The sequence below is a fragment of the Polypterus senegalus genome, chromosome 7 (assembly GCF_016835505.1).
Source record: "Polypterus senegalus isolate Bchr_013 chromosome 7, ASM1683550v1, whole genome shotgun sequence".
Classification (NCBI taxonomy): domain Eukaryota; kingdom Metazoa; phylum Chordata; class Cladistia; order Polypteriformes; family Polypteridae; genus Polypterus; species Polypterus senegalus.
The window spans coordinates 12,042,909-12,058,449 of record NC_053160.1 but is presented as its reverse complement, the minus strand read 5'-3'; the positions used below and the strand labels follow the sequence as shown (position 1 = coordinate 12,058,449).

The 15,541-nt window shown below is 42.2% G+C and overlaps 1 protein-coding gene across 1 annotated transcript in view; it reads left to right on the top strand.

Moving 5' to 3' along the window:
- The window catches only part of chrna8 (cholinergic receptor, nicotinic, alpha 8), a 451,499-nt gene that overhangs the window by 414,865 nt on the left and 21,093 nt on the right, over positions 1–15,541 (top strand). The window contains exon 8 of the mRNA XM_039758229.1: positions 5,818–5,904. Within this exon, the coding sequence (XP_039614163.1) occupies positions 5,818–5,904 (87 nt within the window). The remainder of the gene's footprint in view (positions 1–5,817; positions 5,905–15,541) is intronic.

Below are 15,541 nucleotides of genomic sequence, written 5' to 3'. Positions count from 1 at the left end.
GGGGTTGCTGAACACACGCTAAGGAGATGCCGTCGGATCATCTGCTGTATTTCTGCTGCTGGTGAGCTGCCTGTTCTGCTTGTCTCGCTGCCCAATCATTTTAAAGCCTGTACAGCAGCTGTCCTTTTGCCATTTTGTGTCTCTGCAGCTCATGTTGTGAAGGGGGGAGAGGGTTAGGGTGACTGAATGCATGCTAAGGAGAAGCGGTCGGATCATCTGCTGGCTTGCTGCTGCTGGCGAGCTGCGTGTTTTGCTTGTCATTGTTTTAAGAGTTGAGAGTACATGAAGTGTGTCTGCCAAAAGCAATCCAACAACTGCTTGGTTAGAAATCCGTGGATTTGTTTTAAATGATGTCTCACTGCCTTGTCTTGTGTGACGTTGTAAAAACAATACTTGTCCTTTATTTCCGGGCGTGGTTAAATCTCTTTCTCGCAGGACGTATAACGCTGCTCACTTTGTGAAAGGGGGGAGGCTAAACACATGCTAAGGAGTTGCCGTTGGGTCATCTGCTGTCTTTCTGCTGCTGCTGCTATCGCGCTCCCTGTCAAACATTTTAAAGCCTGTACAGCAGCTGTCCTTTTGCCACTTCGTGTCTCTGCCACTTGCATTACGGGGTCACTGAACACACACTAAGAAGAAGCAGTCGGATCATCTGCTGGCTTGTTGCTGCTGGCGAGCTGCCTGTTCTGCTTGTCTTATTTCCGGACTCAGGAGTGGTTATATCTCTTTCTCCCAGGATGTATAACGCTGCTTGATTTGTGAAGGAGGGGGGGTGGGGGGGTGCTGAACACACGCTAAGGAGATGCCGTCGGATCATCTGCTGTATTTCTGCTGCTGGTGAGCTGCCTGTTCTGCTTGTCTCGCTGCCCGATCATTTTAAAGCTTGTACAACAGCTATCCTTTTGCCACTTTGCGGCTCTGCTGCTCGCGTTGTGAAGGGGGGGGGGTTAGGGTGGATGAATGCACAAAAGGAGAAGCGGTTGGATCATCTACTGGCTTTCTGCTGCTGGCGAGCTGCGTGTTTTGCTTGTCACTTCTCGTTGTTTTAAGAGCTGGGAGCAAGTTAAAGTGTCTCTCGCGGGACCTCATATTGTCTTCCAAGAAGATCACATCTTGTCTCCCTAGTCTCCCTCCCAAAGATTTTTTTTATAATAGAGAGATATAATTGCGTTGTGAAAACCAGAGCCAGTGTAGTGTACAAGTGATAGGTGGGGATGTTTTCTGCTCAAAGCAAGAACACATTCGGATTGATAACGAAACAAAATTATAAATTGTAAATTAGTTGTTTATCTTCCTAGAAATTATTATCGGTGTAATGTTTATGTTTATTTTTGTTATTGCCTCTTAAATTTCAACTGCTGTTTCTGATGCCGTCACAGAAGGATAGTCTGAAAAATTATTTTTGAAGCATTTGTGGACAAAAATCAGAGTGATATTTTCTGAACCCTGCTGCTTACACATGAATTGTAGTGAGCCTTCTGGCCAATAATGCCGCCCCCCTTAAAAATGTGCTGCCTGGGGCAGACCACCCCCTCCGCCCACCCCTAGCTATGCCACTGTGCATGATTTTTAAATAGATAATTTAATAATGCTGCCCAGGCTATGGTGGGTTGTAGATGTGTCCGGCAGCGTGGTGAAGCGGCTCCAGGACGTTAATTGGAGCTGATCATGCATTCACATGCAGACACGTGTGGTTCAGTCGATTGCCTCATTCGCGCTTCATGGTCTGTTATCAGCACACCTGCATCCCTATCTGAATATCTAAAGAGTCCGAGAAGGAAGCAGGAGGAAACTGAAATAATAAAAGAGCGCAAACCCGTGAGTGTGAGGACAGTAAGGGGGCTAAGCCAATGTGATGAAGGTGGAGGCAGAACAGTTGGTAGCCCCACAGAGGAGTAAGCGAGCAAGCAAGTGATTGACACTCCAGTGGCAGATCGTCCCCCGTTGATAACTGATCCTGAAGAGTGAGTGGAAGACAGAAGGACAGCCAGCTCTGAATGGTCCAGACCGCCAGGATGGGAGCCAGAAATTGGAACCACAGTTGCTGGGGATCTGGGAGTGAAAGATGTGTTAGTATTGGGAATGACAAGAGAAAGTCCCCCGATGACTGTATGGCCTTATTCCAGTTTTAATGTTGGAGTATTTGTCAATAATTGTGATATGGAAGAAGTTTGGAACCACCACGACGCTTCCTAGGGTTGGCCATCTGACCAAACTGAATAAGAGCCATGGTTAGGGAGGACACCAAGGACCCACTGGTAACATCAGCCTCAGAAGTCCTCTGCCAAGATGGAAAAACTTGTTGGAAGGACAACCATCTCAGCAACTGTCCATCAAGCAGGCGTTCATAGTTGAGTGGCTTGATTGAAGCAACTCTTGAGTCAAAGGAATTTGACAATTTAAAAGATCATGAGAGTGTAAGGATCTGATGAGACAAAATTTGAACTCTTTGAGAAGAACTCCAAGCACCATGTCTGGCCAAGACCTAACACTGCTCACTACCTGCCTAATACCATCTCCATGGTGAATCATCATCATGATAGTGAGGTGCTTCTCAGCAGCGGGGGGGACGGGGGGCCAGTCAGAATTGAGGGAAGGATGAATGAAGTCCTATAGGAAAACCTGCTCCAGAATGAACATGACATCAGACTGGGTTCCGTTTTTAGCATGAAAATGAGACAAAGCATAAAGCTAAGACAATGCTGTGAGTGTCCTTGAGTGGCCAAGCCAAAGCTCAGACTTAGACCCCATGGAACGCAGAGACTTAAAGATGGCAGTTTACAGATGTCCCCCATTCCATCTAACAGAGCTTAAGTGGATCTGCCAGGATGAATGGGAAGAACTGCTCAAATCCAGGTGTACAAAGCTTGTAGAGCCATCTTCAAGAAGACTCAAAGCTGGAATTGCTGTCTAAGGGGCTTCTAGAAAGTACTGGATTAAGGGTCTGAATACTCACAGTGTATGTAAAGGACAGATTTCCAGTTTTTGATTTTTAATAAATTTGGAAAACTATTTGAAAATGTGATTTCACTGTGCTATTATGGGTTATTGAGAGTTATGGGCAAAAATGGCAAAATTCTCAATTTTAAAATTTAGTTTATAGCACAATGAAGAGAGCTAAAAGTGAATACTTTGTTAATCTAGTGTAATTAGTGGTAACAGACACAAGGTAAAACATGCTGCTCAAATTCCAATATGAAAAAATGCCAGGATTTTTCTTCCTGACCTATAACTGTATGATTGGGCATTCATTATTCATCCCAACAGAAGATGTTTTAGCTCTTCAGTGCTTCCCCCAGAGAAGGTGATAGCAGCTACTTATAAATTAACAGAACTTGTTCTTAACATTAAAGTTCATTTAACAAAATACATCCTGCCACATACAATTCTTATTTAGTAGCTTATAAATTTGAAATTGCAAAAGCAACCCCGCATTTTTTAATATATCACTCTTTGAATAAAGACGGACAGCCTTGTTCTTGCCCTTCATGGTCATTGCAGAATATAACAATGTTAGTGATACAGCAACACAACATGGTAATAGGGGACACAAGCTTCTAAAATTCCACAAAAACCAAACCACTGAACTGCCTAGAAAGATAACTCTCCCTAGGCAGCCTGAGCCCAAACTTAACAGGCAGGTTTTCAGGCCTGGTCAGGCCCAAAGTAGGGCACTAACTTTAAAAGTGTAAAAAATACTTTAAAATGTTCCAAATAAACACACACACAAAAAGATGTTTGCCATGGAACATCTGTGCAAAGACAGGAAGTGTACAGACTCTGCCTGTTCAGTCTAACGGGGCTTGAGAGGATTTGGCAGAAAGAGCAAGATAAACTGCCCAAATGTAGGTGTGCAAAGCTTGATGAGACTTACTCAAAGCAGGAATTGCTGCCAAAAGGGGCTTCTAACAAAGTATTGAATTAAGTGTCCAATGAAAAAGCAAGAACAATTACACATTTTATTGGCTCACTAAAAAGTTTACAATATTCAAGCTTTCAAGGCAGCTCAGGCAATTTGTAACCAATGAAGTAAAGGTCGGGATACTTTTCTTCTCTTTTGTGTGTTGTATTTACTCCATTTTTTGATATCCACTGTACACCCAACCTAAGGGGGTCTCTTTCTGAATTGCCTTTCCCGAGATTTGTTTCATTTTTTTTTCTTTGGATTTAGGGAATGTAGGCTGGGGGGCTGTCAAAAAAAAACAGGGCCTGTTAAAGCCCATTGAGGCATTCCTTGTGTGACTTTGAGCTATAAATATAAAGTATTATACATAGGAAGTAAAAATGTTAGGTCTGAATGCACAATGGGCAGTCGAAAAATCGAGAGTACACCTTATGAGAAGGATTTAGGAGTTGTAGTGGAGTCTAAGCTATTGACTTCCAGACAGTGTTCAGAAGCCATTAAGGTGACTAACAGAATGTCAGGTTATATAGCGCCTTGATGTGTGGAGTTCCAGTCACAGGAGGTTCTGATTAAGCTTTATAACACACTGGTGAGGTCTCATCTGGAGTACTGGGTGCAGTTTTGTTCCTAATAACTCCTGTTCTTGTCAGGTGTTGCTCAATCTTATCCTTAATAATTCCTTCTATTCATTTTCTTGTGGTGCATGTTGGCCTATAGATGCTTGGATCTGCTCTATCACCCTTTTTATATAATGGGATGATATTTGCCATTTTCCAGTCCTTTGTAGTCTCTCCAGTGTACAGTGACTTCCTAAAACTATGTGTCAAGGGATGCTGTAACACCTCAATACAAAGTTTTTGCACAGTTTCAATATTGTTGGCAGCAGTTTGTGCGGATGTGCACTGTCATGGAAGAACACAATGCCCAATTGCATTTTGTCCGAAGTTTAGGCTTTAGCTCTTCAGTGAACAATGGAGGACTGTTGATTGTTGAACTTTTTTCCAGATAATATTCCAAAATTGGCACGGTGGCGCAGTGGTAGCTCCTCGCAGTTAGGAGACCTGGGTTCGCTTCCCGGGTCCTCCCTACGTGGAGTTTGCATGTTCTCCCCGTGTCTGCGTGGGTTTCCTCCGGGCGCTCGGTTTCCTCCCACAATCCAAAGACGTGCAGGTTAGGTGGATTGGCGATTCTAAATTGGCCCTAGTGTGTGCTTGGTGTGTGGGTGTGTTTGTGTGTGTCCTGCGGTGGGTTGGCACCCTGCCCAGGATGGGTTCCTGCCTTGTGCCCTGTGTTGGCTGGGATTGGCTCCAGCAGACCCCCGTGACCCTGTATTCGGATTCAGCGGGTTAGAAAATGGATGGATGGATATTCCAAAATTGGCATATCACAAGTGGGGCAGCCATTGTTTCTCACGCTGCAGTTACAAACGATCTGATATAACACGTTCACACCTGGGGAGACAGGGACCTCGTATGGAAAGCACTGATAAGGCAGTGCTGCCAACAGAAGTTTTAATATAACCAGAATGCGGAGAATTTTTGACTCACCCTCTTCAATTCATGTTCACGTTATTTGACGTGATTTTGCTTTTTCAGCAAGATAAACTCCATAGCTTTTTTGTGTTGTGAGTTTTCTCAATGCATCCAAAATAATAAAGAAAATGATCCAACAAATATTTGTCTTAAATGTAAGGTGTTACTTTACTCCACGTAAATGACATTATGCTACTCTGACTTCTCGGGTTCTCGTCACTTGGTAGGTTCTGCTCTTCGTTTTTGGCCTTGGGAGGTTAATTCGCTAAGAAATATTGGAGCTACGTGGGATGTTACATTCTTTATCCTTTTGGAATATAAATATACAGACTTCTGGACTTACTGTTCTAATTCTGTGTTTTTATTACTTTTTTTTTCCAGGGATCACTGTATTGCTGTCCTTAACGGTCTTTATGCTTCTAGTGGCTGAGATTATGCCAGCTACATCCGACTCTGTCCCACTTATAGGTAAGTCTGCATACATAATACATGAGAATCTGGAATGTACCTTCCTTTTTTGCATTAATACAAATAAAATATACAAAAGTTTTTAAAATGTTTAATTATGCATAACAAAGGCTTGAAAAAGAGCTGACGCTATCAGCAGGAGACAAAATCCAGGTTGGCTGGATGACAGCCTAAGAAAAAGTCTTTAAATTCAACAAGACACGGCAGGGTGACTCAAAGTCAAAGTCAAAGCGCACTTTATTGTCATCTCAACCATATACAAGTATACAGATAGACAAAATTGTGAAGCTCAGGGTCCAGAGTGTAACAACATGAAGTGCAAATGATAAATTAAAAATAGAATTAAAATTTAAAATTAAAACACAAACAAGACAAAACATTGTGCAAAGACAAGACAAAGAAGTAGCAGCAATAATGACGTGCTGTTAGCAATATGAACATTGATGCAATGTATGGTATTATGAAATCTAGATACATAAATATAGTCAATAGATATGTACATAAATAAATAATAGATATCGATAATACAGAAATTATCAGTGTATGATAATAGTTCTGCGGTGTGCTGGTGCCCTGCCTTGGGTTTGTCTCCTGCCTTGCGCCCTGTGTTGGCTGGGATTGGCTCCAGCAGACCGCCGTGACCCTGTAGTTATGATATAGCGGGTCGGATAATGGATGGATGGATTATAATAGTTGTTTAAGACGTGTAATGACAGGTCAGAATGTTTCACAGCAGAAGGATATCAAGAGTGTCAAAATACTTAAAGGTCAGTATGAGATTTTCAGTTCTTTTTTACATGCACACTCGTCTTTACAGGAAATTGACTTGCATGTATAAAAGTTCTGTGTCAGCGAGTATTTAGAGGTGGTTGAGGAAATGTGGAAGATTCCAGGGGGCAGCATTGGTGTTAAGGAGTCTGACAGCTTGACAGTGGTTCTAAAACTCATAAGGAAAACTAAACTATCGTTAACTTTAGGAATGTGCCTTATGTTACACGGATGGACTGGCCATTGAGACTAATGGGGAAAACTCTGCTGTAAGAGATAGAGAGAGATGCAACATGATTGGCCCATTTGTAGTAATAAAATCCATGACTACCAATGTTTGTGAAGCGCCGTCTGTTGGAATGGAAAATGCAATGCATCTATCTCTATTTTACGGCATTTGGTATGGGGTTCATAAGAGCAGAGTTAATGTTTGTGATGTGCCATCTGTGGGAATGGCAAATGTAAGGCATCTATCTCTGTTTTATGCCATTTGATATGGAAATCATAAGAGTGGTGTTTGAGATGTGCCATCTGACAAATGCAATGCTTTTTATTACTACAAACGTTTATTATGCACCATCCATTGGAATGGCAAATGCAACACATGTATCTCTGTTATATGCAATTTGATACTGAGTATATTAGAGTAGAGTTTATGTTTGTGATGTGCCATCTGTTGGTATGACAAGTGCAATGCATTTTATTACTACAAATGTTTGTGATGCACCGTCTGTTGGAATGACAAAATTAAATGCATGTATCTCTGTTATATGTAGTTTGATATGGGATATATTAGAGTTATGCAGTGGGCAGGTGCCCTGCCCAGGGTTTGTTCCCTGTCTTGTGCCCTGTGTTGGCTGGGATTGGCTCCAGCAGACCTCCGTGACCCTGTAGTTAGGATATAGTGGGTCAGATAATGAATGGACTGCGGTGGGTTGGCACCCTGCCCAGGATTGGTTCCTGCCTTGTGCCCTGTGTTGGCTGGGATTGGCTCCAGCAGACCCCCGTGACCCTGTATTCGGATTCAGCGGGTTAGACAATGGATGGATGGATGGATAATGAATGGATGGATGGATGATGATAGTTGTTTAAGACGCGTAAGCAATGACAGGTCAGAATGTTTCACAGCAGAAGGATATCAAGAGTGTCAAATCCTTAAAGGTCAGTATGAGATCTTCAGTTCTTGTCTACCTGCACACTCTTCTTTACAGGACAGTGGCCTGTGTGTATAAAAGTTCTGTTTTTAGAGGTGGTTGAGGCCATGTGGAAGATCCCAGGAGGCAGCATGGTGTTAAGGAGTCTGACAAAAACTCTCCTGTAGCCTGGCAGCTGACTCTAATGCTGCAGTATCTTCTCTTGGATGGCAGAATTGTGAAAAGTCCATGTGAGGGGTGTAAGGGGTCCTGCACAATGCTGCAGGCCTTGCGGACTCTCCACTTGTAGAATTTGTCCTGTAGTGAAGGGAGAGGCACCCCAATAATGTTCTCTGCTGTCTTCACTATCCTTAGCAGTTGCCATACCAGGCCGTGATGCAGCTGGTCAGAAGACTCTCAGTGGTGCCTCTGTAGAACATGGTGAGGATGGAAGGGGGAAGACTTGCTTGCTTCAGCTGCCTCAGGGAGTGTAGTCTCCGCTGCACTTTCTTGATTAGCGATGAGGTGTTATGCGTCCACATAAGTTCCTCAGTTATGTGCACACCGAGGAACTTGGTACTCAGTGGCTACCAGCAGGAATAGAAGTGGCATTGTCACATGTAAAGAGTAAAATCACTGACGCTGGTGCCCTACAAATGACATGGACCCAATTTCAATACCAAATCCGGTCAAATTCTGCATGGAGATTGTACGGGGGTCACTGCTATTTTTAATACGAGGAGCATTCAGTTATAAGCAGGAATTTTCAGGCTCTTTTCTTATAAAGAGTGCAAGGCAGATACGACTCATTGAACAAACACACACATACAGTGGGTTTAGAAAAGAATCCCTCCCCTTTGAAATATTCACATTTGTTTTTGCTCTACAGCCTTAAATGTAGTAGAGTGTTGTACCGTAGCCATAGATTGATGCAGGAGAAAGTAGAGTAAAATGATGAAGGGGCCTTACCTGCCTCAAAAGTTTGCACTTGTAATCTATTTAGTTAGCCAATAAAAGGTGTCATTTCACCCTACTTTCTCCTGTATCAGCCTTAAATGTAAACACACACAAAATATTTCTTCCCAGCTTTACTTAATGCAACTTCTAACATCCAAGTGAAAGATATTACAGCTACAGTTCAGAAGAATTATAAAAAATCAAAAACAAGACCTACTGAGATTAATAAAGGACCCCCCCACCCCTCTCCTAAACTCACTCAGGTGTCAGTGCCCACCATTTCCATTGCGGTTACTGGCTTCCTCCCACCTGTGATCAGTTGTGATGAGTGTGATCAGTGAAGCTGTTCCTGGTCCATTCATTCCCTTCCTTGGTAGTGCAACTGACAGCAAACAACTGACTATGGAGGGCAGGCCACTTTCAGAAGACCTCAGGGACAGAGTCGTAGACAGACATAAGGCAGGAGGTGGATATTTCAACCCAGCTTTACTTACTCAATGCAACCTCTAACATCCAAGTGAAAGATATCACAGCTACAGTTCAGAAGAATTATAAAAAATCAAAAACAAAACCTACTGAGATTAATAAAGGACCCCCATGTCATTTTGTTGACCCACCTTTGGCTTTAATGACAGCCTTGAGTCTGTTGGGATTCTTCTCTGCCAGCTTTGCACCTCTAGATTGAGCCCACTCAATATTTGCCCCCCACTCTTCTTTACAGTTTAGCTGTTCAGGTTCAGTCAAATTAGATGGTGAGCTTTGGTGGTCTGCTATCTTCAAATCTTTCCACAGATTTTCAATAGGATTCAGGTCTGGGCTCTCACTGGGCCACACCAGGACATTCACTTTTTTCTCCATCAGCCACTGTGTGGTCAATTTTGCTGTGTGCTTTGGGTTGTTGTCGTGTTTAAGGGTAAATATTCTGCCCATCTTCAACTTTCTGGCAGAGGGTAGCAGGTTTTCCTCAAGAATTTGACGGCATTTTGCCTTCTACCCTAACGAGGACACAACGGGATGCTGCCACCTCCATGCTTCACTGTAGGTATGGTGTGCTGTGGATGGTGAGCTGCATTGGTATACCGTTTGGTATTGAGGCCAAATAGTTTGATTTTGGTCTCATCAGACCATAAGACCTTTTTCCACTTGGCATCAGAATCTTCAAGGTACATTCTGGCAAAGCTCAAACGAGCCTTAATGTGGCCTTTCTTGAGAAGTGGCTTTTTCCTTCCCAAACAAGTCACCATTGAGGAGCGCTTGTGAAATTGTTGTCACATGCACACCATTAATGACCACTCTTTGCCATCAAATCCTGTAACTCCTTCAACGTGGCCATTGGCCTCATGGTAGCCTCTCTTACCGGTTTCCTCCTTGCTCTTTCATCCAGTTTGGAGGGACGGCCAGATCCAGGGAGGGTCCTAGTACTACCAAACACTTGCCACTTCTTTATGATGGACTTTACTGGGCTCTTTGGGACTGATAAAGCCTTTGAGATTTTTTTTGTCTCCATCTCCTGCCTTATGTCTGTCCACAACTCTATTCCTGAGGTCTTTTGAAAGTGGCTTGCCACCCATAGTCAGTTGTTTGCTGTCAGTTGCACTACCAAGGAAGGGAATGAATGGACCAGGAACAGCTTCACGAATCACACTCATTACAACTGATCACAGGTGGGAGGAAGCCAGTAACCGCAATGGAAATGGTGGGCACTGACACCTGAGTGAGTTTAGGAGGCGGGTGATCCTTTATTAATCACAGTATTTCTTGTTTTTTATTTTGTGAAATTCTTCTGAACTGTGGCTGTGATATCTTTCACTTGGATGTTACAGATTGCATTGAGTAAGTAAAGCTGGAAAAAATATTGATTTGTGTGTTTACATTTAAGGCTGTAAAGCGAAAAAAAAAAGGGAGTATTTTGAAGGGGGTATTGTTTTCTATACCCACTGTATATGAACTTGTCGTTAGTAGTGTTAGCTGCCCATTTCTCCCCTTCCTGTCAGTTGCTATCAACATGTCGGAGCAGGAGGTACATAGTAGTGTTGCGCAGTGCATTATTATTCAATTTTTGACAAATGAAGCAGTCGTTCCATCTCAGATTTATTCGAGACTTAAAAATCAGTTTGGGGATGAGTGTCTCTCTCTCTTAGTCTGGAGTTTATGATTGGTGCAAGTCATTCAGAGAGGGATTATTGTCTCTTCGGTCCACTTATGGTATTTTTAGGAGGGAACAAATTCAAATCGAATGAGGAGGTTATTGACACTGTGCAAGAAAGGATCAACATGCAGTCAAAAGACTTCTGTTCTTATGGGATTTAGAAGCTTCCTGAGCGCTGGAACCAGTGGATTACAGTGGCAGAAGACTACACAGAAAAATAGTATTTTAGTCGTTTCATTTGTCAGAAGAACGACACAAAGACATTGCGAAGGTTTGGGGGAGCCGCCCGTATAATATTTCCTGGCTGCAAAAATGCTTATCACAAACAGACATGTTCACACAACTGAGTCCAAAACAGAACTGATATACTGAAAGCAAGATGGCGGTTTTATAGGCCAGTAAGGGAAGTGATGTCATCAGGTCCAGAAACGGAAGTGACGTCGCTGGCTGCCCCAGAAGCAGGTGGGATTTCCTGAGAATGGTCTGCAAGGGATTGAGAGAGAGAATTAGTACACTCCGCCACCTCCTGGCCCAGCATGGAATTACATTCATTCAAGCCCTAAACACACATGTGTGACACATCATATTCAATAAAGAAAGTGTAGCTCATATATTTCTCTTTATATATGAACGCTCCTTGTAAATATAAATGATTTGGATAGGAATGTAAGTCACAAGCTGGTTAATTTTGCAGATGATACCAAACTAGGTGGATTGGCAGATAATTGAGAATCCATTGAGTCATTACAGAGGGACTTGGGCAGGAGACGGGCTTGGAAATTGAAATTAAATGTCAGTAAAAGTAATGGATTACATGTAGGAAGTCAAAATGTGAGGTTCGAATAAACAATGGGAGGTCTGAAAATCGAAAGTATGCCTTATGAGAAGGATTTAGGAGTCGAAGTGGACTCGACATGATCAACTGCCAGACAATATCCATAAGCTTTAAGAAGGCAAACAGAATGTTAGGTTATATAGTGCCTTTTTATGAAATCACTACTGTGCACTGAAGAGGTTCTAAAGGACTGGAAAATGGAAAATATTATTCCATTAGATAAAAGGCTAACCGGACAGATCCAAGCAACCATAGGCCAGTAAGCTTAACATGCATCACAGGAAAATTAATGGAATAAATAATTAAAGAGAAGATTGAGCAACACATGGCAAGGACAGGAGTTATTCTGAACAGTCAGCATGGGGTCAGAAGAGGGAGGTCGTGTTTTACTAACATGCTGGAATTCTATGAGGAGGCAACAAAAGGATGTAATGAGAGTGGAGCAGATGATATTATTTATCTGGACTTTCAGAAAGCATATGATAAGATGCCACATGAGAGGCTGGGCATCAAACTAAAAGAAGTGGCAGTTCAGGGTGATGTTTGTAGATGGGTGCAGAATTGGCTCAGACAGAGGAAGCAGAGTGTGATGGTGCAAGGAACCTCATCAGAATTGGCCGATGTTAAGAGTGGTGACCAGCAGGGGTCAGTGCTAGGGCTGCTGCTGTTTTTAATATATATAAATGACTAGGGGTTTCCCCCCTGCTCGCTTTGTTTGCCATCCACTTCACGTCTCTGCTGCTCGTGTTGTGAAGAGGGTGGCTGAACACACCCCAAGGAGACGCGATCGCTCCTCTGAAACCCCCTCTTAAACGGAGATACAATGGGAAACAAATAACAGTTGTTTTTCTTACCTCCTCTTTGCTCGATCAGCTGCTTGCTGCTGCTGCTGCTCTGCCGCGTGATGTGCATCTCGTGCGTCACTTCGAAAATTTAAAACCCTGTACAGCAGCTGTCCTACTGCTTGTGTTTAATTCCCGGCCCTGGGCGTGGTTAAATCTTTTGGCACAAAGTCCCATCTCGCGAGATGTGAGTTTTTGATATTTTTTAGTTTAATTTAAAAATGGAATAAGAATCTGAAAATCTAACAACATCACATTAAAGAATGATACCAAACATATATATGTAGGTTTTAAAGCATGACAAAAATGGGACATTAAAAACGTCATCGTTGCACTTCTGTTGCAATTTTAGTCTTTGGATTTTATATATATAGAGAGAGAAAGAGTAGATTTAGATAGGAATATAAGATACAAACTCGTTCTAATTGATGTGTGGAGTACAAGTCCAAAGAGGTTCTGCTCAAGCTTTATAACACACTGGTGAGGCCTCATCTGGAGTACTGGATACAGTTTTGGTCTCTAGGCTACAAAAAGGTCATAGCAGCACTAGAGAAGGTCCAGAGAAGAGCAACTAGGCTGATTCAGGGGCTACAGAGGATGAGTTATGAGGAAAATTTAAAAGAGCTGAGCGTTTACAGTTTAAGCAAAAGAACATTAAGAGGAGACCTGACTGAAGTGTTTAAAATTATGAAGGGAATTAGTCCAGTGGATCGGGATGGTGAGTTTAAAATGAGTTTAACAAGAATGACTTAGGAGTCATCATGGACTCTATGATATCAACTGCTAGACAGTTTCCAGAAGCCATTAAGAAGACTAACAGACTTTCAGGTTATATAGTGCCCTGATGTGTGGAGTCCAAGTCCAAGAAGGTTCTGCTCAAGCTTTATAACACACTAGCGAGGCCTCACCTGGAGTCATGTGTGCAGTTTTGGTCTTCAGGGTTCAAAAAGGACATAGCAGCACTAGAAAAAGTCCAGAGAAGAGCAACTAGTCTGATTCAGTGTCTACAGAGGATGAGTTATAAGGGAAAATTTAAAAGAGCTGAGCGTTTACAGTTTAAGCAAAAGAACATTAAGAGGAGACCTGACTGAAGTGTTAAAATTATGAAGTGAATAAGTCCAGTGGATTGAGACGGTAACTTTAAAATGAGATCAGCAAGAACACGGGGACACAGTTGGAAACTTTTTAAGGGGAAATTTCACTCAAACATCAGAAATTTTTCTTCACATAAAGAACCACAGACACTTGGAGTAAGTGACCAAGTAGTGAAGTTGACTGTAGCATTTTAGGGACCTTCAAAGTTCAACTTGATGTTATTTTAGAAGAATTAAGTTGATAGGACTTGGCTCTGTATGGAAGTGAAGACAGCATAATTCAATGAAAATTTGCTTTTGCACTGTTAGTGTGAATGGCCTGCTCTCGTCCAGATTGTTCTAATGCTCTAATCAGTTTGGAGGCTGGGAGATGAGGTGGGAAAAGCCTCCTGTTGGCTGTGGGTTAAGAGAGAGAAGTTTACCTGGAAGTCTACAGGACAGGGGTAGTAATAATAATAATACATTTTATTTATACAAGGCGCCTTTCAGAGAACTCAAGGACACCGAACAAACAAACAATAAATAAATAAATAAATACAAAACACAATTATAAACAACTTAAAACATCAGAAAATCTAAAAATTAAAACCAAACAAAACCACTATAATTAGGAGGAAGAAGAAAAAGCCATTTTAAACAAATGTGTTTTAAGTTTGCATTTGAAAGATGAATATGATTTGATATTTCGGAGATCCGCAGGTAATGAGTTCCAGTGCTTGGGAGCAGAACGGCTGAAAGCTCTGCTCCCCATGGTGGTTAGACAGGCGGGAGGAACGGTCAGATGGGTGGAGGAAGAGGATCTAAGGTTACGGGAGGGAATGGCAACATGTAGAAGGTCAGACAGATATGGAGGTGCGAGGTTATGGATGGCCTTAAAAGTTAGTAGCAGAATCTTAAAATCAATACGAAACTTGATCGGGAGCCAATGAAGCTGCTGCAAGACCGGAGTAATATGGTGAAAAGATGGGATTCCAGTGATGATACGTGCTGCAGAATTCTGGACTGACTGAAGCTTATGAAGAGATTTATTAGGGAGACCAAAGAGGAGTGAATTGCAGTAGTCCAGCCGAGAAGTGACAAGACTATGAACAAGAATGGCAGTAGTATGAGGAGTGAGGGAGGGACAAATGCGATTAATATTACGTAAGTGGAAGTAAGCAGACCGGGTGATGTTATTAATGTGACATTGGAAAGATAGAGTACTGTCGAGGATGACACCCAGACTCTTGACCTGAGATGATGGGGAAACAACAGAGTTATCAATAATAAAAGAAAGATTATTGGTTTTGGATAATGATGATTTTGAACCAATGAGGAGAACCTCAGTTTTGTCACTGTTTAATTTAAGAAAATTTGAAGAGAACCAGGATTTAATTTCAGAAATGCAATCAATAAGTGAGGGTGGTGGAAAAGAGGAGGTGGGTTTACCAGCAAGGTAGAGCTGGGTGTCATCAGCATAACAGTGAAAATTAATGTTATATTTGCGAAAAATATTGCCAAGGGGAAGAAGGTAAATAATAAAAAGAAGAGGCCCCAGGACAGAGCCTTGGGGCACACCAGAAGTAACAGCGGTGGATTGGGATGTGAAAGTTTTAAGCTGTATGAACTGAGTGCGGCCTGAAAGGTAAGATCTAAACCAATCAAGTGGAGTGTGAGTAATGCAAATCAAAGATAATCTATTAAGGAGAGTGGTATGACAAATAGTATCAAAGGCCGCACTCAGATCAAGAAGGATGAGAATAGTGATTAGACCAGAATCAGCAGCCATAAGGAGGTCATTAGTAATTTTAACAAGTGCTGTTTCTGTACTATGAAGGGGGCGAAAACCAGACTGGAACTTCTCATATAGATTATTGTGA